The sequence below is a fragment of the Salminus brasiliensis genome, chromosome 10 (assembly GCF_030463535.1).
Source record: "Salminus brasiliensis chromosome 10, fSalBra1.hap2, whole genome shotgun sequence".
Classification (NCBI taxonomy): Eukaryota; Metazoa; Chordata; class Actinopteri; order Characiformes; family Bryconidae; genus Salminus; species Salminus brasiliensis.
The window spans coordinates 38,003,605-38,031,510 of record NC_132887.1 but is presented as its reverse complement, the minus strand read 5'-3'; the positions used below and the strand labels follow the sequence as shown (position 1 = coordinate 38,031,510).

General features: G+C 43.8%; 1 protein-coding gene across 1 annotated transcript; it reads left to right on the top strand.

The window, feature by feature from the left end:
* Positions 1-30: 30 nt before the first annotated feature.
* On the top strand, positions 31-27,692 carry clic4 (chloride intracellular channel 4). The gene is made up of 6 exons (XM_072690020.1): positions 31-431; positions 17,893-18,002; positions 21,478-21,603; positions 21,697-21,803; positions 23,155-23,336; positions 23,968-27,692. Exons 1-6 carry the CDS (start codon positions 366-368, stop codon positions 24,130-24,132), a joined length of 756 nt encoding a protein of 251 aa, XP_072546121.1. The 5' UTR covers positions 31-365; the 3' UTR covers positions 24,133-27,692.
* The last annotated feature ends 214 nt before the right edge of the window (positions 27,693-27,906 follow it).

Here is a 27,906-nt window from a genome sequence, read left to right as displayed (position 1 = left end):
TTTTCGCCTCCCTCTTCTGCTTCAGCTGCGTTTCCAACGGATCCCGGCCATCCCGGAGAAGACGCTGGAGGCTCGCTGTCCCTCACTGGAGCGATGCAGGACTGACGACCCGGAGCTTGTGGAAACCTCGCTCACACTCGGGCTTAAAAGAAGTCGAAGTCGGCTCCGACGGGACGGTCTGGTGTGAGAAAGCCGCTTGGCCGTGCACCGTTCACTTGTCTTGGGGGGGAAAACACGCCTGTTTGAGGACTCGGGGGGGAAAAGGAGGGCGCAGGGAAACTTTTTGAGAGGGCGAAGGAGAGGACTTCGGGGCCCGGTTTTAAAAAAAAAAGAAGAAGAAGAAGATTAATCAGCTTGAATCAGCCATGTCTCTGTCGGTGCCACAAAACGGCCGAGGAGAAAACGAGCCCGTTATCGAGCTTTTCGTGAAGGTGAGTGAGACGCGTTTGCTGTAGCTGCTGCTTTTGCTGCTCTTAGCTCGCCGTGTTAGCATAAGGTCCACATTTCGAAGCCCGATTCGATTTCAGGGCTGCAAATACTTTCTTTGAATAGAAAAACCCTATATTTTAGTCATATCTGTCGATTAAACGTGGCTGGGAGACATATTTGTGCAGTTTTGAGGCTTTTTCGGCTGTTTAACGGGGGTAGCTAGGATGGCTATAACGGTCTCCTTCAGGGTGAGAACGCGCGAGAGGAGGAGGAGGAGGAGGTGTGCGCGAGCGAGCGAGCGAGCGTGCAGGCGGGCGTGCAGGCGGGCGTGCAGGCTGGGAGACCGTTAGTTAGCTAGTATAGTAAACATTAATAACATTATATGAATATAATTTAGTTATAAAAGCTGATGTCTGCTTTTAATGCGGGGAAAACTGATAAAAGTAGGAGTAATTGAGTCTTCTGGAAGCCGTGTGTGTGTGTGTGTGTGTGTGTGTGTGTGTGTGTGTGTGTGTGTGTGTGTGTGTGTGTGTGGATGCCTGGCTCGGGAGGACAGCAGGGCGGGGAGCTGCTGCTGCTGCTGCTGCTGCTGCTGCTGTTGTTCACTAGCTAGTACTGGAAGAAAGGAGGCACATGGAGGAGTATCCCTCTCATTGCAGGGCATTGAATGACAGGAAAGCTTATTTATCTCGGTTATATGATTCACATGCTTTCTTAATTGTTTTTTTATTATTATTATTATTATTTAATGTTCATAATATCTCGTAGCCTCAGATCTTAATGCCCTGGACTGGTTTTATGGGTTATCCAGTATAGACCAGTTTAGGAGGGGTGAAGTTAGCTATAATAAGATCTGCAGGTTCTCCCTCTCAGCTGTCCTGGTCTCTGCCACAGGATTTGATCAGCTGTGTGTGTGTGTGTGTGTGTGTGTGTGTGTGTGTGTGTGTGTGTGTGTGTGTGTGTGTGTGTCCTCCCAGGCCAAGCCCAATGAGTCTGACCATGCATGACTCTCTTTCTCAGCTGCTGAAGATCTTGGATCTTTGGACTGACTGTGTATTAGGAGATATTAAGATGGTGATGATGATGATGATGATGGTGATTTTTACTCTAACGTCAGACTGGATCACCAGTATTAACCAAGAAACGAGAGTGGTGTAAATACTAGAGTTGGGAAAGTTGTTTCAGGAGGACTCAAGCTTCTTTTTCTTGCAAGCTTTACACATTAGCCATTAAATTTTTTTCGGACAACACTGTTGTGAACAGATCTGACCTTTTACTTTCACGTTTCAATTTTACGTGAAGTCACTCTCGGTAAGAGATCAGTGAACAGTTGAATTCTACAGAAACGTTGAGAAGTGTTTGGGATTCTCCTTTAAAAACAGTCAATACAGTCAAGACCCCCCACACTTGGTCATTGCAGAAGCCCAAATGCTGTCTTGCTGGGAGTCTGTGGTCCGGTTTTGTTTTGTGTTCCAGGGGAGCGATCTTGGAAGAGCGGGAAATCGCCGGAGAGAATAGAGAAACAGTGGGAAAAGCAGGGGGGGCGTTTGAGGAAGGAGGGCGTGGAGAAGAGAGGGGGAGGATGGTAGTGTGGAGGAGAGTCTGAATTCAATTAAGGAAGTACAACACATGTTCACGATGGGCTGAGTTGTCTGTTGAGGTGATGTAATCCTTGTTTGTGGATGATCTCACTGAGAAACATTGAACTGGATTTAATAAAAAGGATCAGCTGCACAAAACAGATTACCCTCGTCCACATTGTTTTTTTTTTTTTTTTTTAATGCATAGATTTTATATATAAGGTGGACAGACGGGTTCAGAAATACGGTCCACTCTAGAGTGCAATAACATGAGCACATCTGCCCAGTAGTATGTGATGATGACTTGTACAATTTGCTGATATCGATCACAAGAAGAACATTGATTCTCTGCTTTGGGTTATATATTAGCAGTCTTTTAGATAAGTGAATTATTTCCAGTTCCAATAACCAAATTTTAAGCATCGCTATGGAAAGTGGGTATTTCTTGCTCTTGGGCTCCCTCTACAACCAGGAAGAGTAATTTGTGCTTTGAGCCACCCCTAAAGGACATGCTTTTCTGGATGGGCTGAGGCGGTACAGTGGTATTACAGGAATTTGCTTGCTGGTTGGAAGCAAAAGTAGGAGGCACTCTCAGCAGCAAGGGTCTGCAAATGTGTACAGGTTAGTTGCAAACGGCATGTTGGCTTTCAAGCTTTTCTAAGGCTCTTCTTAGCTAGTTTCAATGCTGGTTACTACAAACTAGGAAGACCAGCTTGGGGGCCATACCTGCTTCCAAGCTAAACCTTGCGTGATTCGTTAAGATGGGTTTTCAGTCTGGTTTTATTTCAAACTAGCCCTTCCTTCATGATGGTGGAAACTTCCAGATGCATCCACTGCTCTCCTATTGGCTGTGCAGATGCAGTAAATTAAGACGTTGTAACAGGATTGGCAGTCAGGGTTCATCTCCAAGCATGTTGAGCTGCTGTACCAGTAGCTTGAAAAGATGTGGTGGAGCTTCTTGGCGGACTTGGTTGAAGCACTAGCCTTCACCTTCCCAGTTCACATTGTGTGTGATGGGGAGGCCTGACTAGTAAGTGGGATATAGTATGTAAGTTAATGAGGGAGGGCAATTGGGTAGAAATCCTCAAGAAATGTGAAGAGCAGCTGGTGGAAAAAAATGAGAAGGAGTTGAGGTTTTGAAAAGATGGAGGCAGGTTTCCCAAACTGCAGTAGTGCTCAATTTACAGTTTTTCCTACTCCCATTCAGCCTGCAGTTAAATATTTGGTTGACTATCAGGTTGAATATGAGACGTTGGGGTGGGAATTATGCTCAGTTGGAGTCTGAGGAACTTGGTTCAACAAGAAGCACATTTATGAGAATGTTTAGAAGGTGACCAGTCTGGAGTATCCGTCAATTTCTTTCTAATTTCTTTTATGCTGATTAATTCTTGGTTGCTTTTGAGTACTGCATTTGCAACAGACTCATGCTGAAGATATTTAAGATTTGATGTGGTTCTCCAGCGGTTCTTGCTGGCTGCATTGCAATGGACTGGGCAACGATTGGATATGAAGAGCTTGGTCATCACATTTTAGTCACTGCTGTATTTAGAGAGGAAGGAGCAAAGACCTCATGGCTATAAATAGAAGGTTTAATCGCCTCGAATGTGATCATGACTTTCGTGACTATATAAAGACTATGTTTCATAGGACAGGAAGCTCATATTGTACTCCAGCGCTGTAGAACATCTGCAGCACGCTGTAGCTCGCTCTCCCTTTGTGTCTTTGTCTTCATGCTCCTTCGTGCACAGAGGATACCGGTTCTTTGTTTACACTTGTGCTGCAATAGGACTCTATCAGTGATCACAGCTCTCCTCCTGGCCCTGCCTCCGGTACACGTGTGCATTATTCATTATGAACGACTGCCGGCGAGTGTCTTTGTTCCTGCTGCAGTTCAGCCTCAGCTTCAGACCCCGCCGCTGTACAGACCGCAGGGCAGGCCTCCTCGTTGCCATGGAAACCACACAAACCTTGCCCCTGGAAACAGCTGATAATGCTGGATGGGAAGGCTGGGCTTGGCTGCCTCGTCGTCAGTTTGCCACAATGGACGCCCAGCATGGCTCCATGACAGGGCTCCTGTTTGGAGATGCATTGCTGTGTATACAGATATCAACCAGAACATTAAAACCACTGTTAGATGTAGTGAATGAAACTGATCACCTTGTTACAATGGCAGCTGTGAAAGGGGTTGGATATTTCAGTCAGTTCTTGAAATTGGTTTTATTGGAAGCAGGAAAAATGGGCAAGACAAAGAATCTGAGACACTTCTGAGATCTTCTAAAACATCAGACAGGTTTGGTTGGAAATTATCCATAAACAGACGACACGTTGAACGTTACTAGAACTCTCACATATTTCAATCAGTGACCACCGGTCTCCTCATTTATAACGGCTCTGTGCGCACCCAATGATTCAGTAATGTTCAAGATTCATGGAGGCTCCACCTCACAACTTGCAGTACTTACAGAAAGGATGTTCTGCTAACTTCTTGGTGCCAGATACGACAGTCAGAGGTCTTGTGGAGTCATCACAGAAAATAAATAACTTGATGCATCTGGTATAAGTGCCTTCAAATATGCTACTGCTTCTGTTTCATTTCAGTCGTGTATAATCAGATTTTGTCTGCATCCATTATAGTGTTTCCAGCCCACTTCGAGTCTGGGATTCTAATTACTAGTGTCTGAATGCAGCTAGATTCTCAGTTCTTGTACTTGCACTGTGCAACAAAATATCAACGGAGCCTTCTAGTTGTGTACTATGTTGCATTTCAGGCCTGGACCAAAATATTCGACTTCAGATAGCTGTTCATTAAGTGAGTTTTCTGGTTTTGTTTTGCTTCAATAAAGGTTCCAGTGGTGCTTCGGGAGATGCCATAGAAGAACCACTTGGTTTCATAAGAACCATGAACCAAAGAACCATGTCTGTAATAGAGGTTAATGGTTTAAAGAACCAACACTTGATCAACAACCCAGCTTTTTACATCCATTGATGGTTCTTTAAGCTTTTAACCTCTATTACAGACATGGTTCTTCATAAAACCAAGTGATTCTGAAGTCGAATATTTGGGTCCAGTCCTGAGATGGTGCATTTTTTTGGGTAAGTTTATTTAAAGGTTCTCTTGCTTCTCTTTTACAAACACGGTTCTTAATGGAACAAAGTGGTTATTCTGTGGCAATGCTCAAAGAAGTATTTGATGCACCTTCATTTCTTAGAGGTCCATTCTTTTGTTGTTAGTATGTAGTTTTGTTGTTCTGGAGGTTTTCTCACAGAAATGTGAAGTGAAGGAGAATCTACCTTGGAGTTCTGTTCTAGTTGGACCAAAAGTGTGGAAAAAGAGGCGTCGTCCTCCCATCCTAAATAGCTGCTGCTGTTTTGGAGACGACAGACTGGTGTGTTTGCGTAGACGAGGGCAAAGAGCAGCTCAATGGCTGCTGACTCACCCAGTCATGAGGACACTCCTGACAGTACGGGCCTCGTCCCAATGTTTGACTCGTCTCCAGCCACGTTACTATGCCAACCACGATGTTTATTTCAGGGACGGAATGAACGACTGAAGTCTGGTTTCGGTGCCAGTGGCCGTTTATTGATCCAGGCGTGTGCTCTCGTCCTGTGCTGGTCAGGGCGGTAACCTTTGCTTCCTTTTGATTGGCTCTTTTGGATTAATTATTGTTTGAGTCATCAGACCAGCTTGTGCTGAATGGTCTGGTATCTCTGATGGGGGACGGTGATGCAACATGCGTAACTCTTTATGACCAAAGGGAATTCGTACTGTTAGTTCAGTTGTAGATGTAGACCATATTGAAGCATGTTAGGCCTCTATAGGAGACAAGTGTAAAGCCTATTGAATTTTGTGTAGCAACTGAAGGGTTGATCTTTCTTATTGGTTATTATAATACAATAACTGTTGTCATTTTGCAATGTGAATTTGCCTCAGCCCTACGTGGAGTGATTGTGTGCCATTAAAAAGGCACTCTGTGCTTTTCCTAGTGTTGTGTTGTGTATGTGCCTGGAGACTTAGTTTGCATAAATGAATAAACATGAGGCTAAAAAACCCTCAGAGACAAAATGGCAAACTCTCCACAGTCTCAAGAAGACTTACCTGAGGTTAGAAAGCTGGGATCTATCCCTGCGTCAGCTAATCTGCCACTGTTTGGGCCCTTGGGCAAGGCATTTGGAGGTCTTTTTTTTCCAGGGGTGCTGTAGCATGGCTGATCCTGAGCCCTGACTCACCTTAGTTTTTACCCCAAATTAAAAAGTTAAACTTTTAACTTTTTCTCCCACTAGCTGGGATTCTTCTTTCTCACGATGCTAGCATGTGCTTTCTCTGTGTCGCATGAAGGACCACACTTTATGTATTTTTTTTTATTTTATTTATGCTGCCAACACAATGTCATTGGACAGCTGGACACGCTTGGAGGAGAACACTAACTGCTAAATTGCTTGCATCAGCTAACTGCTGATGCTTGCTCTGGCAATATGTTATGGGGGAGGTTGTGGGTGGTGGGCCATCCAACCCACCCAAAGAGAACAAAGCCATGCTTGCTTTCTGGGACATGCTTATGGATGCTGTGGCCAGGGAACAAACCTGCAACCTCCCAATGATTGGCCTGACGCTTGGGCAGCTGTGCCACTGTTTCTGTTTCATAAGTCTGGAGCTCCTAGAGTTTCACCGGGTCACTTCATGTAACTAGTATCTGAATAGTATTCTGAAAAGATTTTAGCCCCCTGTGTTTACACTGGGAAGTCAAATGCATCTCTGGTTATTCAGTCTTAAATCCGATTGCTATGTGGGACAGAATGAGGCAACCAGTTGTTTATCCGTTCACTCTTCCTGTACGGTGCAAAAGATGGTTGTTGTCTTGAAATTCGCAATTTCACATGCGGTCGTCCTTCATGATTATTTTACTCAAGGACCCTGTTAACGTGCCCAGCGACATACTGCATGGGGAGGGTTGTGCTGGATGCGTTTACATTGCTGGAACGTGCGATTCAAATGCATTTTGGCCCACCACCTGAAGTGGTTGGAGTGATCTGATTTTAAATTCTGTTTTAAAAGCCTAATGGGTGTGTGTACACTCACATTTTTATGTGACGTAGCCTTATCCAGATAGAATCCTGATACTTAAGATGCTAGCGAGGTCCTAGTCAGATACTAGCTTAATATTGGTTTAATACTTTCTGTACAGACTGCTAGGCTGCTGTATTGCTACTGTATTGGCTACTATTGCTACTTTCCTGACCTGCCCTTTCCACCCTGACAGCTGCTGTGGCTGTTTTTAACCCGGATACCATGTCTTCCGCTGTGGCTCTGAGGGTCTGCCACCTGAACACTGTTTTTAAACGCTTCTGGAGAACACTACTAGGATCTAGTCCTCTTGTAACCCCCCTTGTCTTCATTAGAATGTAAGAGTTGAAGCATGATTCTCAGTCAGTGCTTCTGCCTCACATTTTATTGCCAGCAATGCTTTTACAAATGGTAGCGATGTTCCTAAGGGCGTCAGGAGGGATCTTTCTTCAATAATAATTAAACTGTTCTTTAACAAGTTATGAGTGTGTTCTTTACAGCACGTGATGGAGAAGTGGTAGATCAGCAGATGAGCAGCTGAAAAGGCGACTTTTCTCTGTGCTGTCAGCTGGATGGGACATGGGGTCTGTGTTAATTATTGTCTTGCATTGGTGGTATTATGGAAGGGGGTTGGGGGTGTAGGGGAGAGAGAAAGGGCGAGAGACGTGTGTCTCACACACACAGTGACAAAACAGAGGAAACGAGAGGAGGGGAAGAGAGTAAGAGCATGTCCTTCAAGAAGAAATGCAAGGACAGGCTCCCTGCAGTGAAGGCCAACACCTACAAGCTTCTTCTGGGTTTAAAGGCAGACACACAGCTTTATTAAGCTAGAAGGCCTTTGTCGGGCCTAAGGCAGGAATCGTACAGAAATGCACGGTGTCTTTTGTGTGTTAATCAGCCAGCTCGTCTCTGATGGCTCTGTTTACAGTCTCGTGCTCCCTTACGCAAATCCATATTCTCATCAAACTGGTCAAGCTTCTCTGTGCCTTTGTTTATCGCCCACATGTCACGGTGTTTAATATTGACTTTGTTGAGTAAGTTACCCTACCTGGACCAATACGTCACATCACAACTGATTTCAAGCTTTTCCATCATAGCTCTCCTCTGAAAGCTGCTGCTGATTGGCCAGCTAGCTCTGGATTACAAATGCTCCAATTTATTATTTTGTCCTGTCAGCAAACGCTCTGCTGTCTTCCTTAGTCCTCGGCTGAGTACGAGTAAGGATCCTCATTCATCTTTCATCACTGTAAATGAGCTTTCCTATCCCCCCGCCCCCACATTCTCCTGAGGAAATTCTGCTCTAATGAGGCATTTCTTGTGAAGCCAATGACAGGAAATGAGTCAAACTTGGGTCAGGAATGAGAGAAGGAATGGGGGGGGGGGGGGGGGGGGGGGTGAGGATAACCGAGAAAACAAAGGAAGGGGGGGGGGGGGTTAAAGGCAGAAGGGAGGGAATGGAACAGGGAGCCAGAGAATAACATAGGTGCTAGAAGAATGTGTTGGGAATGAGTCAACCTTCGAGGGGGGCTCTTTGGGCTTTTTCACACCTGAAAGTCTGAACAGAGGTCTGCATTTGGTCATGTTAGCCTGGGTTTCCAGTGGTACATTTGCAAAAACACTTTGCATGATACGCCTATGTCCCAGTGTCCTCACCTGCAAGGGCTGAATCTTTCTGTACTTGACACTGTACAGGAACATTACCCCACATTGTCAGTTTGGCGGTTTGCCTTTCCTGGACAAAATTAATCTACAAATTCATTTTGTTGACTTTTATTTTTGCTGATATTATGGCAGCGCCAACTTTGTGCTCTGGTTTTGCTTTTCTGAAGTCCTTCTGCTTGATGATAGAAGGTCTGTCAGATGTGTTGTCTGGTTATCTATTTGAATTTTGTGTGAATGTTTCTTCGGTTGGTTCCTTAAGCTTTTGAAAGACTACAGTGCAAGTACAGCCTTAAAATGTAGGCACTACAAAGACTTCTTTGAGTGATGCCATAGTGTTTTTGGTTTTGTCTGGGTTAGCTTATTTTGTGGCTTGTGAAGTGTAACCTAATCAGAGTATTTGGAGGTCAGCAGAATTTCTCAGAACTGCGTGATTAGTAGTAGGCCAGTTTCCAGAAACGTGAAGGTGTAAAGAGTTTGAGCATCTTGAGGCATCCTCAGACAGATGTACACGGTCTTGACTTCAAAAGTTGGAACCTTTGACTCTGAATGACCTGGTTATATTTAGCTTCTGACGAACAGCAGCATGAGTGGTCATTCAGTCATCTGAAGCAGGAAACGTCCAGCGTCTCTGCCTCTGGGTGTGCCACTGATGGTTAGACTGGTCATATTTGGACATTTACGTGTGTTCGCGCCCCCATGCAGAAAGTACACTCCCTGTTTTTTTTTTTTTTTTTCCAGGGCGTCTCAAAGAAGTTACTATGTCAGGTTTGGGGCCCTTGCTGAGTCCCATGCTGAGACCAAGTGCTTTGGGTATGGTGCAACACATTCCAGAGGCTCTTGACTGTTGGGTAAATGGGTAGAGTGTTGATGTTAATGTTTAATTTGACCTCAGTATGTCTCAGTAGGTATAATCTGAACCTTCGAGTTGATTGTCGCTGTGTCTTCTGGAACAAACCGTCATCTTGGGCTTTTTGTTGATTTCAACAACACAACTGGTGTTTGCTCAGCTGGTCCAGCACTGCAGCAAATGTTCTAAGTCAAGCAAGGTCGTGTGGGTGTGCTGGACACGAGTGAGGAATGCAATGTGTGCTGATGACCCATCAGGCTGGGATGTGCTATTGTCAGGCCATGTGAAGGAACATTATGGGACTGTTTCCACAGTGTTGAGTTTTTTTTTGGAACAGTAGGAGTCTATACTGGGGCCTGTGTTGCCTCCTTGTCTGTGTTTATAGACGTGACTCTATAGAAGTGTCTACTTATGAACAGCTCTCGGGGCCAGGTTTGAAAATGGTCAAGGTTTTAAACAGCTTGATTTCTGGTAACTATTCGTTTGCTGGTATTATTCGGATAAGGTCAGATTAAAGGATACTATGACTGACAGTAACTAATTGTCAAATGCAGTTGACGTGGTCGCTGCATAGATCTTGCGGTCTTCAGATCAGTATTCATTAAAAAAAATGAGTGTTTCAGGGTCAGCAGAGCTTCTAAGAACTGCATGAACCTTCAATCAACAAACAGCCTCTTTGGATTAGTTGTGTAAATGGTGTGTAGCTTCTTGGAGCATCGTGAAGGTTTTGAGAAGACTAAATTCTGATAATTTATAAGATTGCTGCTAATGTTTGCTGATGAACCTTTTCCATGGTCAAAATCAACATTTACCCTTAGCTGCTAGTTATCCAGTACCATGGGGGTCAAAACCTTAGTTTACATACAACAAAAACTGTCCTGGACAGTGTTTTCTGTTTTCTTTATTCATGGAATTTTGTAGCGATATAACCATTAAAATATAAAAAAGCTTATGAGAATACTGGTAAATAACGTACAGTAAAGGAAGTGGTGGCTCAGCGGTTAGAGCTCCGGGCTATTGATTACAGGGTTGTGGGATCGATACCCGGGCTCGGCCCTTCACCCTCTCTGCTTCCCGGGCGCCGCAGCAATGTCTGCCCACCGCTCTGGGCATGTGTGTTCACTCTCCACTGTGTTTTTCACTGGTGTGCGTGTGTTCGTGTGTTCACTGTACAGATGGGATAAAAGCGGAAGCCAAATTCCATCTGTGTCCATCGCAAACTGTAAAATACAGTCTTTTCTCGTTTACATCAAACTCAGAAACCAGTAGGAGTGGCAGAGAATGTTATTTGTAGAAGTATCGCAATATAATGTAATTAGCATCGATTCTCAATCACCGTATTGATTTTATTTATTTATAGCAGTTATCAGAATGTTTGATCACCACCCCACCTCATCCCAGCTCACTAACTCATCCCAAAAGTACTGGATGGAGCACCATCCATCGTTCCAGAAAACACTGCTCCACAGCTCAAAGGTGGGGGGGGCTTATCCTTCTATTTAATCAGTTGGTTAAAATCAGTCTAGTTGGGGTCTGTTGTCCCTGGCTGCAAATGGTTTGAGAACCCCCTGGCCTGGCCTAGCTGCTGGGGTGTTACTCCCATCAGAGTGATTGCAGGCCTCCTTTATGTTTGTGTAACGGGTACAGCGCTCTCATAGACTAAACATTGGGCTTGTTGGGCCTGAAAGTTGAAGTTCCGCCTTTCCTGCTTTGCTGATACAGTGAGTTACAGTCTGCTCGCCTGGGTTAGCCCACATTAGGATCAGAGGCATTAAGGCAAAACCCCCTGGGATCCTGCTGAGCTGAATTTCCCTAAATTTAGCTGGAGAGTGGATGTGAAAGGCCAGAGTTATAAAGTGAAGGGCAAAACAGCCTGTACATTAGCAGTGTAGCAGTCCACTTCAGCTGAAAGGGACAGGATTCTGGATTACAGCTTGTTTAATTGCTGTTCTTATTTCCTAGATGAGCTGGCAGTGGTTAGATGGAACTTTGGATGAGAAGGAGGAGGATGATAATGCCAACAATGATTTCATAGCATATATATTTTATATATATATGTCTACCGGTGGGCGAAATGACCTTAAATCAGTTTCATGATTAATTGAACATTTTATATCGATTATGATGAATGAATTCTTATATAGGCTGCTTGAGAGTTGTCTTCCATGTTGCTACCATATTCAGACTGGCCCCAGTGGTTTCGCAGGACTACATCCCGTTGTTTGAAAGGGGGCAGTACATGAACATGCACAGAAGGAATAGAACTAACATAATTGAACAGAAATTTAAATATTAAGCATGGATAAGATTGGCATCTATTAGAGGTTCTAAATGTCTGCCTGTTTATTTATTTATTTTTATTAATAGCTCAGCCCTTATTAATGACCTCCCTGCTCCTAACAAGGACAGTTAGCCTTAGCCTGACTTGGACTGTCTACTTTACTCCTCTCTGTTGTTTATTCACAGCCTGGTCATATTTCACACACAGACACTAATTGTGTGTGTGTGTGTGTGTGTGTGTGTGTGTGTGTGTGTGTGTGTGTGTGTGTGTGTGTGTGTGTGTGTGTGTGTGTGTGTGTGTGTGTGTGTGTGTGTGTGTGTTGAGTCACAAACACACACACTTGGACTTCTGAGAGCAACACTCTTTCTGCTTCTCTGACACATAGATGTTGAAAAGAGGGTCTCTGAGGACATTCCTTTAATGTCAAGCTGCAAACACTCGCTCTCTCGCTTTCTTTTTAGCTTGCTCTGTCTCTCCTCTCTTGCTGTCTGCCTCACTCTTTCATCTCTCACCCCTTTTCTTGCCTTTCTTTCTGTCTCTCGCTGTCTCTCTCGCTCATGTCTCTCTGTCTCTTTAACTCGCCTGCTCACACTCTTCTTGTCTATCTCTTCCTTATTCTGCTCTCAGTCTCTCCTTTCTTCTGTGTCCCTGTTTTTTTTTTCCCCCTCTCCTGTCTCTCTTCCCTTATTGGGTAATGCTGTGGTCTGAAACTCCCCCTCATTAGGACTGAGAGCTTTCAAGAGTTGATGTGCTAATTTTAGCTTCACACTTTAGAAGGCTGGACTAAACACCCAAAAGCACACACTATGTAGTTTTCACAGTGAAAAATAAATAAATTAATAATCAAGCTCAACACTGTAAGAAAGTCCTGTACAGTGAGCTCTGCTGCTGCTGCTGCTGGGAACAGCCTCCTAAAGGAGTAGTCTATTTGTGGGGTCCTGTCAACACCACAGCATGTCAGACACAGATGGAACTCCATTCCCCATTCAGGTCTGTTGGATCCGCAGTGACGTGGATGGGATGAGCTCACACTCACACTCGAGCAGCTGAGAGAGCGGCATGACTCACTGTCTCCGCCACGCAACTGTGCAACCGGGCTACTGTGCCCGCGGATCAGTGAACGGGGGCGCGGGGGGGTATGTTCGAGAAGAGTCTGTTTGTTCTTTTGAGCATGTATCAGTTAATTTATTAAATATCAAATATTTGATTGTAATTGCATAATTGTGAAAGCCTGTCTGTTTTCTGCCACATCCTGAAGTCTGAGAATTGGTGTCTAAGCTTCTGCATTATCATAAGTGAAGAACTAAAGGTTTACTTAGTTTGGCTGATTCTGTATTTGGCCTACGAGGGAAGTACCTTTCGTTTTAAAACTTTTGCTTTAAATCAATAATTATATTTATTATATTTATCCTATAATTTAAGTTTACATTTATATAAAATGACTGATTCCCAGGCCCAGTTGAGTCTCCTTTTGCCAGTTTTAGACATGTTTTCTTTGGACTGTGAGTAAACTTTCCGTTGTTGCCAGAGTTTTCGCTGTGACCATATAAGGTGTGTGCTTTCACGCTTTCCTTCTCCCCCTCTCGCGCTCTTTTTTGTGAGTGAATTACATGTTTTTCAGGGGTGTCGAACAAAGTGTGTGTGTGTGTGTGTGTGTGTGTGTGATGCTCTTCCAGATGGCTGTGTGAGTGAGAGGCTTTTCCAGAAAGTGTGAATGTGGCAACTCTCCCTCTGTGAGAGGCTATTGAGCGAGCAGATGCTGCTGCAGTTTTTGGGGCGCAGGCCCAGTCTGTTGGCCCCTGACCAGTCTGCCTCTCCACTCCTGACTGCCACTACAAAGAATAAGGTTCACAAACATGTTCCTACCCCAAACTTTTACCCCCTTGTTTTGATGTCGGGTGTTTTAAAACCAAATTTGCATTGAAAACGCCTATATATATATATATATATATATATATATATATATATATATATATATATATATATATATATATATATATAAAAATAAAATGTATGTGTGTATATATGTGTTTGAGTTCATGTACACATCCACCAAGGGGATATCTCAAGCCCAAATTCAAGGATTGTCCAATAGTAATGTGCCTCAGCTCTTTTCCAGTACCTGGTTTAAGTTATTTGGCTGAACTGACAAATCCTGCTTTGTGGTATGACCCTCCGTTCTACCCACAGCAGTTAAGCCCTGATCATTCACTTGGACCTTACAAAGGACTGTTTCAGGTTGGAGTGATTGGTGGAGGAGGCTCAAAACATGGCCGTTCGTCAGAACAAGGGTAGTTGTTCTACGACAGCGATGATCTGTAAACCTTGTATGTCCTAAACAGCAACTTTACAGTAGAATGTATACAAACGTGGTAGAAGCAGTCAGGCAGTCGCCACGCCTGCTGAGTGGTGTTTACTGTAAAGTCTGCCTCCAAGTTTAGCTAATGTATTCCAGTTTATTCTTCAACTTTTGTTCTAAAACAAAACTGGAGAAAGCCAGACTTTTCAATAAGGGATTTGTCTCCATGCAAGCTGAGCTGAGAGTCACAGCAGAGAGACTCCTGATTTGGCGGCTTGGATTCTCTGCGTTTTAGTTTAGATTTTAATTGCCGGGCTGCTGCTGCTGCTGTGATTAACAGTCACTTCATGTCCAGCTTTGATTTCGGAAGTCTGTTTCTTGTGACCTGGGACACTCAAGTAAGCATTCAACATTTAAAGCAGGGAGCGCTGAGGCCTTGGTGTATGTTTGCATGTGTCTGCTTGAATGCAGCCAGCTGTCTCGCAGGAAATGCTTGGCCTTGGTCATCTCGACCAGACCTAAACAGTCTCATCCAAGGATGCTGGCTCGGAAATTTGTGGAATGCTTTCTCAGCTCCTCTTCTCCAATCTGCGAGGGGCGAAGGAGAGGGGAAGAGGGCCAACCGAGAGGCCGAATGAAAGAGTATGGGAGTTGAAGCCGGCAGGAGAGGGGAAAGGACAATGAGAAAGTGAAACAAGCGAGAGAAGGTGTGTGGGGGGAAGAGGGGTGATGTCATGGGTCAGAGGAATGACCGTGCAGAAAGGGAGGGACGTTGATTGGAAGAAGGAGAGATTGAGGAATAAGAAACCTGCACTTGAGAGGTGTGTGAACAGGGGGGACAAAAGACTGTAGTTTAAGCTGAGTGACGTCTTTTCACATCTTACTTTTTGTGCCAACTTCCAATAACTTGTTTTCCAGCCGTTCTTCTTTTGCCTTCAAGCTTCTCTGGATCTTCCTGTGCTTTTAGTGCTGCTATGAACATTTGGATGCAGACTACCTAGTTTTTTCAATTTCGTCTGCTTTGATGGTCTTTAACACTCCTGGACGCATGTCCACTAAGGAGACTGTTACCTTGGCTCTGCAGGACGGGACGGGTCGTTCTGATTCCAACAGTGACTCAGGGCCTCCTGACCGGCATGTTCACTGATTCATTCTCTGTGTGAGATCAACTACCTGCTACACTCACTGTAGTGTCCTGTGATCTAGCAACCCCACTAACCTCCTTATACGGTGGTTCTAGGCCATTCAGATGTTCAGAAAAAAGGCTTGTTAAACAGGAAACTGAATACCAAGTTGGAGAACCGAAATATGCACCGAAATATTCCTTAAATATTTGCCTACGCGAAGTCACAGTGCCTGTACAACTCTCTAGGCACCTATCGAATAGTTTGCTTTGATGGACAGGTGCTATACAGGAGGTTCTGGCTTCTGCACACTTTTCTAATTAACCCTTAAGACTCGAACTTTTTTCACCACCCAAGTCCACTTGCTCAGCCAATTTTTGGTAAGTTTGGTCAACCTCAACCTTAACCTGAGTCACCTCATACTGTGGCTCATATTAGCAGGTTCTAACTCTCCCACAGCTGACTGCCATCTGACTACAGCAAGTGTAAATGACCCACGGGAGCTAAAAGTCCAGTCTGCTTTGTTCAGATCAGGGAGTTTACCAGTTCAAATGCAAAATTCAGAAAATTAGCAAGTCAGGTGCTTCATAGTCTACTATGAACAGTAAATATTCTTGTTCTTCTGACCACACTTCTCTCATCGTTAGCTATTAACGTCGCAGCAGGTTTTGAAAGGTGTTTTATGAAGGAAGGAATGCAGAATGTGGCAGTAATCCTGTCCTTATCGTTGGTGTGGGTTTGTGATTGGGAAAGGCTGTGTTCTATCTCTACTCACATGGCAAACAGGTCACAGCAGTTCAAACATGCCACCCTGAGTTAGCCACCGCTGGGGTGAAGGAGCGTGTGGTGTGTCTGTGAGAGCTGGAGATACTGGAGGGAGCTTGGGAGAGATGAAGGGAGCTAGAATGCGAGAGAGCCTTCTAGAAACAAAGTCTCCTATTCACGAGAGGGGCATTGAGCCACTGCTGCCTGTCTCTATTGTACAGGCAGGGCAGGAACTGACAGAAAGCACAATAACTTACTATAGAGAGCAGTAGCAGCTTGATATTAATATCTTTTTTTTTTATTTAAATGCCTTTTTCATATTAATGCAGTACTTCATATCCTTTTTCTGACATTACATTACTTGTAATTCTTCTACTTCTTCTCTTAAAAAAATCAAACCGGCTATAAAAAACTTTTACTGTAGAAAAAACCTTTTAACCAACGCCGACATTAAGCAGTTGTACATGGGATAATAACAATCAGTTGTCATATTACGGTATAGTGCCTCAACCCATATCTGGACACCTTGATAAACCAACTTGTTCGCTTTGTGAGACCTTTTTTTATTGTGGTATATTGTGATGAGGTTTATTTTCTGCTCTTTCTAATTAGTGTGTACGTAAACATAAAGAAACGCTTTCATTTAAATCTTTATTATATATGTGAAAAGGTCAAACTGCAACATTCCTACCAGTTTGTTTAAGAAGACTGCTTCTGTCCTTGCTCGCTCTCTTACTATACTCTGTGTCTCTCTCTGACCCCTACAGTGACCTGTGTGGCATAACTCCTATTCAGAGTAATGAGCTGCTGGCAAGCGTTCAGACAGACAGTATTCTATATACAGTACATTCCAGTCTAGATCCGCGCTGAAACACTGCAGGAGGAGAGAGACATAGTCTGTGTGAGGTAGAGAGAGAGTGAACGAGAGAGGAGGCTGATTCTGAGGAGAGTCTGCTAGAAGCTGCGGTTGATTTTCTTCAGTGTGATTTCATGTTGTAACGATGAGCTCATGCTCTGATCTGATCTGATGATGGAGTGAAAGGCTGAGGGAGGAAAGAGCAGGGAGGCCTCTGCTGTCGGAAGCCTGGCTTGTTGCTTTATCGTCTCCTACCAGCTCAGAGGCTGGCACTCTGTTGTAGTGAGGGAGTGAGGAGTGAGGGAGTGAGGGAGGGAGGGAGGGAGGGAGGGGGTGCTTGGTTATGTAGAGTATAGGAAAAGTTCAGTGAAGATGGTGAACTGTTGTGTATTCTCACTACATCAAAGCAACCATGTGTCCAACCATTAACAAATGACCAATGTCCCCTCATGCTTAAGCACTGTACAGAACAGAGCCCTAATTGCCCAAGTTCAGATTTACCAAGCATCACTTTTTATCCATCACCTTTGTCGCATGTCTTTAAAATCCCACCCACCCACAACCCTGTTCTCCAGTTCTCCCTTTTTCTTGCTGCTTATCCACCTTATTTTTCCAAGAACAAGGGCAGGGGCCATTGGAACTGTGGGTGCGACAGTGGATCTATAGATATGGAGTACAACCACAGCGATAGCAAACATACAGGGAGTAGAAGAGCGTGCTCTTGGAGGATGTTGCAATAATTGAAAGGAGAGGTGAATTTTTTTTTCCCCTGAACAACAGCAAGCGCTATGGAAGGAGCTATTGACAGAACAGTGGAATAGGGGGATATGGAAGTCTTTTCTGACTTAAAACTGAACAGTTTATTGAATGTTTTTGTAATTGATCGTCCTGAATCATCTGAATGCAAGTTGTTCAGTGCACCAGTGTGTTTTTACACCCATCCTAAACGTGTGCCCTCATTTATTTATTTCTTTGCTTGTGTTGCAGGCGGGCAGTGATGGGGAGAGTATAGGAAATTGCCCATTCTCCCAGCGTCTCTTCATGATCCTCTGGCTGAAGGGCGTGGTCTTCAACGTCACCACTGTTGACCTAAAGAGGTAGGTGCCTGCGCCGTGTTTATCATTTATTTTTGAACTTTGACATTAATATTGCTAACAAGCACTGGGCTTGCTCTGTCTGCATCTCATCTTGGGAAGTGCATGCCCAAAATCCTAATTGATTGGCTTCCACATTTTCCAAATTCCTAATTGATTGGCTTCCAAGTCTTATTCTGTTGGCAATACAGGGCTTGATGAGCTGGTATGAAGTCATGCCATGTTGGAGTGGGTGGAGAAATGTTTGGGTGTGCTTTTTAGAAGATTGGTGGCCGGTGATTTGGTTCATTGTTAGTTAGCAGCATTAGCCTAGCATCTCCTGTTTGAACTAAAGAAATAACGTCAGATATGGAGCAGTAAATCATGTGCGTTTGACTTTTGACAACTATTCCTTTTTTAAACGTTTTATTCAATATTTTATTCATATTTATTTAATTTAATTGGTGTAGGCCTTCCCCTGGCTGGCCACAGCAGAGCTGGGATTTCTCAGTGAAGATGCTTTTTCTCTAGAATGGCTTTCAACAAGCCCTTGACTAATTGACCAATTAGCAGTTGACACCCATATAAAATCCAGTACCTATCCAAGCTGTTTGCCAAACTGAATCTGTGGAGTGAAACAAAAGTGAAAGCCAGGTCACCATTCTTTGTTTACCATAGTGATTGACATGCGGTTGACTTCCTGTGTGGAAAGCACCTGTGAAATAAATGGACAAGTGAGAGAAATGGTGAGAATTTCGCCAGACGGTCAGTAGATTAGTCAGGAGCAGTTGAGGCTACCCAAATGGGTCAATTGCCTCACTTGGCTCCAGTGCTATTCAGCAGGCCTCGTCTAGATGCCTGTTTGTTTTTCCCTCTGCTGAATCTGAACCGAGCGACTTGCTAAAATGTGAAACAAGGCGTTTAGCCTTGTTGTTTGTGGACGAAGCATGGGAGCACTAAAATTATTTAAACATATTCATAGGTATGCAAACGCACCTCCCTTCAGAGCCAGCCTAAAAAGCCTGAGCCTGTAGACTCCCTACTGCTGCTGAATCTCACACAAGGAAGAGGCTGTGGGAGTGTCTGGGTGTGTTAAAGTCTGCTGTATACCACTTTAAATAACTCTCACATGCTCTCGCTCCTTCTCATTAAGTGTGAGTTTCCACATATGATCATTTTTAGTAGTCATTGTGTTAAGGGCTTAATGGCACTGTTAAATACAAAAGATACATTGTTGGATTGTCCTTTTTTCCTGCTGAAATGAAGCACAGTGCCTCAGTGTGTCTTGCTTGCAGCTCAGATGACCGAACCAGCTTCAGTTCTGGATGCTGAGGCTCCTGCTAAAGACTGGAGAGTCAGACACTGCAGGAAGTTTATCGCGGCTCTAGAGCTGCGTTAGGACGTTTTCTTTGTGTGTTTGAAGTAAAGATACAGCTAAAAGGAAGAATCACACACACACACACACACACACACACACACACACACACACACACACACACACGTATAATCCTCTCCTCCTTAGTGCTGTCGCAGGGCTGAATGTTCTTCCTGTGCTCATGCCAGAGGCGTGAGGTAATTTCCTGTTGTTGTGCCAGGAGCTGGCTGGTAAGATCAGAGTGTTCCAGAGTGCAGGGCCTTCTGGGAGATTCCAGCTCTCAAGGGGCCCAACATTTTAGACTCGGCTGAAGTTTCCTTACTTTCCTATTGCACTTAGTTACTTAGGTGAGTATAATGAGCTGATCTACAGCGAGTGACCTGCTGTGTGCTCATCGTTTGTACTGTGGTGCTCAGCTAAAGGTCAGTTTTGTAGAGGTTTTCTAAATGGGTGGTTCTGAAGCTGCTGAAACTGGAGAGAGAGAGAGAGAGAGAGAGAGAGAGAGAGAGAGAGAGAGAGAGAGAGAGAGAGAGAGAGAGAGAGAGAGAGAGAGAGAGAGAGAGAGAGAGAGAGAGAGAGAGAGAGAGAGAGAGAGAGAGAGAGAGAGAGAGAACTCTATATGAGGCGACATCTGGCTTACCTTTGCTCTTCAGTTTGTCAATTAACAAACTTCAAATTTCAGACCCAACTAATTAGGCTTTGTGGTTTAAGTTGGCGTGAAATGCGATACAGCTTCAAAGAGGCGCGCCACAGTATTGTGGGGTATGACTTAATATTATGACCTCTACCACAGTATTGTAAAGTATTCCAAGGTATTCTGACGTGTACCCCAGTATTAGGAAGTATCCATAGCAGTGTGTGGGGTGGGGGGCAGTGGTTGGAGCACCAGGCTCGATACCTAGGTTCGATACCCAGGCTCAGCAAGCTGCCACTGTTGGACCCTTGAGTAAGGTCAGTCACCCTCTCTGCTCTCCGGACACTGAGCGATGGCTGCCCACCGCTCCGAGCACATGTGCTCATGGTCACTGTGTGTGTTTGTTCACTTTTGCGTGCGAGTTCACTGTAAGGATGGGTTAAAGGCGAAGGGCAATTCCATCTGTGACCAGCACTAATGGTGAGCATGATTGATTGCCTTGTTTTGTTATAGTAAAATTTCTTTTTTGGACTAAAGTTACGGGCTCAGCGCTGCCCCCTGGTGGATTATAGAGCTCCTCATAGCTCTTAAATATGAGAACATGTAACGTTAGAGACGCTAATTTGCATATAAACCTACTTCATTAATATACCACATTTTTCCAGTGAATGCCTGCGTGAAACCCACTTTACATTGCAGGTGTAAAGTGGAGGTGGGGTGCTTGTCGGAGGTACAGAGGGGTAGACGGACTGTTGGGTTTGAGTGTGTTCCTGCTGACTGTGGTCCGTAGATTACTGGTTATTACATAATGATTTGGCAAACTGCACTTTCATCAGAGTTTCATTATATGTGCTGAATGCTGCCCACTCTGCAGAGACATCTGGAACTTTTTATACACACACACACACACACACACACACACTTTCATGTGATGGGCTTTTTGTATTGTAGTGTTTGACTGCTGGGCTCTACACAAGGCTTCTGGAAATGGCCACTTCAGTGGAGAGGGCCGTGGCTGTTGTCGAGGGGCAGTTCTCCTCTAAATCCTGACCCATGTGCACTTGGCCCAGACTAACCACTTATTTATTCAAAACCTTTTGGCTGTAATTGCTGTTTGGAGTAGACCTGCTTCTCCGTGCACAACTGGGTTAATAGTGTGGCTACTTCACCCATCAGTACCATATAGCCGTGCATGAGAAGAGGGGTTGCACAGTGTGTAAATTAATGAAAGATTAAGCTTGTTAAGCAATATCACCAATATCAGCCTTCTTAAAAATGAACTAAGCCTCTAATCAGTTCGTCCTTGATAATGTAGACCAGCCTTTAAATAGGCAGCGTAATCAGAGTGTTGTAGAACCACAAAGTGACATTTTGTGGCCCTAATCGAGATGGATGCATGTGCACGTAAATTAACACATTGCATTTATTTGCGAACATGGCTGGCTCTGTTTTTGTTTTAATTTCTTTTGTTAATGCATGTTTGTTAACAGAAAACCGGCAGATCTTCAGAATTTAGCTCCAGGAACACACCCTCCTTTCATCACATTTAATGGGGAGGTGAAGACCGACGTCAACAAGATCGAAGAGTTTCTGGAGGATGTTCTCAGTCCACCCAAGTGAGTGTGTGCGCTCTCTTTATGCATACCACAGATTATTCTGCGAGTAGTTGTTTAGTTATTAAACTGCTAGCTGCTCCTGTTTGTGTTCAGGTACTCCAAACTCGGCGCCAGACACCCGGAGTCCAACACGGCCGGAATGGATATATTCGCCAAATTCTCTGCTTATATCAAAAACTCCAAACCAGATGCCAATGAAGGTTAGTGTGTCCACCAAGCACAAACTTCATAGGGCTTTTATTTATATTATATTATAATATAATATATATATTATGGAGTGGCTAATACCAGACTAATACATATATCTGAATTCTATATTCAATTCAGTATCTGTTTTCTTAAGTATTAGAATAATTTGTGTTTGGAATAAGAAATAAAATAAATGTGATTGAGCATTCAAAACATATCCAAGTAAGTACTAAATTTAAACCCATTCCAGTGGCCTGGCCATGCAGACCATGGTCTTTTATAAAATGCTGGGACATTTGAATACTATTTGTAAACAAATGGAGATATTTGAATAGCAAAAACTGTACAAAAGCCGGAAGATGCACGCCAACCTGAGCCCTGTTAAACAAATCCTCCTTTTTCAAGTGAAATATGTGCACAACTGCCCTCAGAAACATGGTTATGCCACCCTTTTGCTCCGTTTCTGGCTGTAACAAAAGGCCCTGGAACAGTAAAGTTGGCAGGGATAGAAGTTCTGTTTGCCTGCTTCTGCCTCACCCTCCCGTCACCCATAGTTTACATACCAAACAGCCAGGACGCACCTCATGGTTTACATGATGCTCTATAAAAAGCGACAAACATCACCGGCACCAGTCTGCGTCTTAGCTTCAGGAAAATTTACTAGTAGGCCAGGGAGCTATTGTGGAAAGCCCCTAAAGAGTGAGGGTTGGTTCAGTGTTCTTTTTAGTTTGTTTTTTTTGTGTGTGTGTTTGACCAGTCAGACGAGCAGGGATTCAAATGAATGGTTTAATTAGCTGATTAGTTGGATCAGGGTTTGAAAATACTGTTATAAAGGACATCTGAAACATCATGATGTTTATTAAGTGTTCATAAAATGATTGTTTTGATGGTAGCATGACAATATAATATAAGTTAAAATGCTTAATGTAAGTAAAGGGAGAAGAATGAGGCATTCTCCTTCAAAAATGGTGCCCTCTTGTGGTAATGACGACTAGAACCGCAGAGAGCTTTTGGCATCAAATCAGACAGTCAGACAGTGCTTATTTCATTAGAATTTAATCAGGCCTGCAATAAATGAAGACTAGATGTACAGTTGTGCAGAAAACATCCCACCTAGCTTCTCAGCCTCCCCTCAAAAAATAATGCTTTTTTTAGACTGAATATACTTTGTGTACACACAAGTGAATTAAACAGTCTGTTTTTTTAGACTCTGACCAGCTCCTGGAAAGACTCTGTGTAAAGGCATGAACACAGCTGGTGATTTCTTAATGTATCAGCTATGAAGGCCGTGTGTATTTGGCTCTGTGCTGAGACTGCAGCATTGTTAAAGCAGTCGTGTGTGTGTGTGTGATGTTTGTGTAGCTCTGGAGCGAGGCCTGCTCAAGACTCTCCAGAAACTTGATGAGTACCTGCGCTCGCCACTGCCCGACGAGATCGACCACAACAGCATGGACGACATCAAGGTGTCCAGCCGCAAGTTTCTGGATGGAGATGATATGACCCTGGCCGACTGCAACCTGCTGCCCAAACTGCACATCGTCAAGGTGACTGAGGAGAAATGATGTAATGGTCAGGCTGCTCCAGTCCTTAAATCAGTGTTCGCAGCAAATAAAAAACTGAACATGGATTAGCGACCGGGCACTAGGCATGCTTTTACTCATGTCGAGAAGAGGCAGCAGTTGTCTAGCCATTCACTTGTAACAGCAATAACAGTTAAATTGTTGATCACCACACTTGACGCAGGTGAACAGTATGGAGACAGCAGTTCTGTCTGTATATGTAGTTTATAGCAGGGTCATGTGGGGCTTATAAATGCTCAAGTGAGTTGGTGGGCGAGTGGGAGCCAGTGCAGATCTTTAATCTGAGTGTAATATGGTGACGCACAGAGGATGGCCATAAGTTTAGCATTTTGATAAGTAAGCAATCTAAAAGAGAGTTTTAAAGAGTGCTACACTGTATGGTTCTAGACCAGGGGTGGCCAACGGGGGCTGCACTCCAGCACAGTTTGCGTCCCCCAATTGCTCCCTGGGCACTGAGGTGGCTGTCCACTGCTCCAGGTGTGTGCTCCCTAGTAACGAGCTAATGCAGAGGCTAAATGCCATAAACTGTGTATATCTTAATCTTAAGCTACATACATTTGTATTAATTCCCCCTCTCTTTCTCTCTTCTTAACAGGTGGTGGCTAAGAAATACAGAGGCTTCGAGATCCCTAAAGACATGAACGGTATCTGGGGCTACCTGAGCAACGCATACACGCGCGAAGAGTTCACCAACACCTGCCCCAGCGACAAGGAGATTGAGATTGCTTACGCCGACGTAGCCAAGAGGCTGGTCAAATAATGCCTTGCAATGAATTTCCAGCAAACCCCAAATTCCCTCACTGGGACTGAATTTTGTTTGTTTTTTTCCCCCACATGAGAGAGAAAAATAACTACGGACTTCTTTTTTTCCTTCTCTCTTTCTTTAGAGTAAACCTCCCCCACTGCATGATTTCCCCCCTCTCCCCCCCATGTCCCTTATAACCATACACTTCTTTAAGATACTGCATTTATTGTCGGTGTAATCCAAAGTGGTTCTTGACAAACTTTTGTATCTCATGCATTTCTTCCTTTTTCAGTTATTCTTTTTTTTTTTTTTTTTCAAGAGACATTGAAGTATAAACGCCACGAGCTTGAGATGTAGGAGTTTGTGAGCATGTCTGAGCTTTGTTGGTTCTAGCCAGGATTGTTCAAACCTATTCGCACACCCACATCTCTCTACTCCTCTCCCCCGTCCCACGTAGCAGCAGAGGAGCAGATCCACCAGCTGTTTCTTCTCACAAAGATTTCTGATAATGCAAACGTCTTTTCTAGGCTTGCAAAGTAAGCATTTCGAAGCTGTTCCTGTTTCGTTTGTTTTCTTGTTTTCTGATCGAGCGCATTTGAACAGTGTTGGAAGCGCCAGTGTTTATTTTTTGAGAGCGCTAGATCGAGCACTGACCGCTTCACCTTATCAGACTCCGACAGCACATGAAGTTTGCAAATGGCGTCTTGTTTTTGTTTGTTTTTTTGGCTTGTTATTGGAGCAGTGACCTTCCTACTAACTTTTTATTTAAACTCCGCCCACTTGGCATTTTCCCCAATAAGCTGGCGAAGGGCTAATGTAAGCCAATCAGAAAATGGACACACTTAAAGACGATAATGATGATGATGGAGAGTTCACCTGACAAAGTCAGGGCTGTTTTACCATGCAAAAACTTTACTGTCCTCAGAAGGGGGACAGATCATGAAGGGAATAAACTATGTAGGATCTTTTAGGCTCTCGTAGGATCTGACATGGACGTTTTCCCCCCGTTTCAGACCTACCTCATATGCAGTGTTGATAGTAAATGGATACAGATTTACTTGAATCACACACAAAGTGGGGCCAACATTTCATTATTAGAAGTACATGAATTAAGGTGAACTGGTAGTTATGACTACTTCTCTAAAGCTGACGCTCATGTCTTGGGACAGTGAGGTCAGAGTGATGGAGATTTCGCTAAGGGTGAAACACTTTACAGCCGATTAGGAATAGGTGAGGAGGAGAGACCCAGGAACCAGCAAATTAGCCAAATGGGCTCAGTTTTGATTTTGTTATTTAAAGCAGGGGTTTGATTTGGACAAAAAAAAAATCTAATGAGTATGATTGACTACTGACCCTAGATAAAGTTAATCAGACATGTTTGCTTCATTAGCTTAAAATGAATGAGATGCTAGGCAAACAATACTAACATACTGGACTTGGACACTCTGCAATCAAATTTCTGTAAATTCACACTCAGATGTCTATGAAACGTCTGAAAACTGCATGTTTACGGCAGAAATCAACACAAAAATAAACTTTTGCATAAAGTTGAATGGAGTTTTAGTGTAATTGTTGAAATGACATTGTCCACAATAAGATGGGGACAGTCTAAGCCCAATGGTTGTTAGCAACATTAGCCTAGCATCTCCCGTTGTCAGATATCAAATGTGTCCCAGCTGATTGACTGTATCTGGGGTCAGTGGTCAGTCATGTTAGTTTTTTTTTTTTTTTTTTTTTGCCCCCAAACTGTTTACTTCCATACTAGGAGTTCTAGTTAGTGAATGTATCAGTTAAAGACTTTATTTTAGCTAAAAGAGAAAAAAAGTGAACAGGTTCTGTTTGGCATCAGTTTTAAGGCTGTTTTAAGACGCATTTGTTAGCAGCAGGCTTGTTCGAGATTTTTTTTTTTTTTTTTTGAGCTTTCAGAGACTGACGTGCATTTTATACATCCATGGATTTGAATGTAGCAGAGTGGAGGCTTTTCCTAGGCACGAGTTTTAATACTAGGCGACACCTCTGGCCTTAGTCATTTTCTTATGGGTGCGAAATGTAACGTCTCATCCAGCCTTGCAGTACAAGTCTAAAATACAGAAAAAAAATTATATTGAACATTTACTTTCGTAGCCGTGGTTTTCAGCAGGTTTCTGTGAGCGGAAATAAACAAGATGTGCATAAAGAAAAATACAGAATACATAGAGACTTGTCCAAACGTGCTGTAGGAAGTTTACGAAGTTCTCTCTGTGCTCCTTCTTCCACAGTGTAGGTTAGAAAGCAAGAAGCAGGGAGGGCTGAGGAGTCCGCAGGTACTCATTACAACTCTACGCAACACCAGCTGATCTTATCAACCAGCTTTCTAATCGAGAGAAGACTGACCCAGGCGTTGTGCACAACTGCCAACACTGAAGCTGCTACTGGATTCAGATAAGTGCCCACAGTGTAGATCAGGGCTGTACCGTATTTCACAGAGCAGGATTTCTCAGGTAGCCAGAGAATGTAAAGGGAAGGGCCAAATACAGATTCGGCTGCAAATACAGCGTGAAGGGTATTACCAAGGACCGCAATTTTACATGCATTTTCCTGTACGTGGTTCACTGTTCGCTTACAGTAGAGCTAAATGGGCAGATAATGAAGCAACTGCCCGCTGGCTTCAGTTATAAACATGTTGGGAAAACTCCTGTCAGAAGCCTGTCTGATAAACTCTTGGCAAAAACGGTTCTTTAGAGTACTACGAAATGGTTCTTAACAATAGTGGAACCCTTATTGGTGCTATTGAGCAGTGCATCCCAACCCTGGTCCTGGAGAACCCCTTGTCCAGCATGTTCCAATGTTTACCCCGTGTTGGTGCGTTGGAGCTGGATGCCACTAAAATGTGCAGAGTAGGGTGTTTCCCAGGACCACTGTCCTGAAGAACCCCCTTTTTTAATGGTCCTTTCAAAAATAAAGCATATACAGCAGGTTTTCTGTCATGGGGAAGAACCATGTAATTTATTCAAAGGGTACTGAGTTGTGGTTCTATATAGACCCATGGCCTTTCTGCTGGTAGATCTCCACTGTTATCCAGCTAACTAAGAAATCCAACTTTGGGAAATTCCCAGAAACATAACTGAGGAGAGTAACTCTCAAGTCACAGAATCCTATAATGCGCAGTGTTTGGGGTTCTCAGAGTGGAAGACTGAGAACCACTGCTTCTAACCTAACCTGCAGTTACAGTAAATGAAGGCGGGGAATCAAATGAGCAATTCGGCTCACTTACACAAGCGATTCGTTTGTTTGTTTGTATCTGTTGTGAATCCTGATCCTCTGAACTGAATCCGGTGCCTTCTGAGGATCGGTGTTGTATCGTGGTTTCGTTCGGTTTGATTTTGTCCCGTGAGGAAGAGGAGGAAAGGCGTTCTCCTCTTCCTCTGATGTCCGAGATACTGAATGTCCAATTTTTGTGCCTTTTTTTTGTTGTTTTTGTGTAGCCTCCATCAGCCTGTGTTTGCCCAAAGCACAGGGTTCACACTGACCATGTAAACGCTGCATGTTTGCCATATGCCATCCTGCTCTCATCAATAAACTGCTGGCAGCTATGACTCACGTATGTGGACTTTATTTGCCTTGTGATTAACTTGACTTACATAAACCTGTCCTGCCTTTACTGTGTTATCACAGGAGCCCTGTAACCGGCAAGAGACGATTATCTGAATGTTGGCTGAAGATGAATCATACATTTGCTTCTGTACAAGCTTACAAACTGGATCTAATGAAGCTGAAATTAATGTTTCTTCATTGTTTTGTCCACTTGGT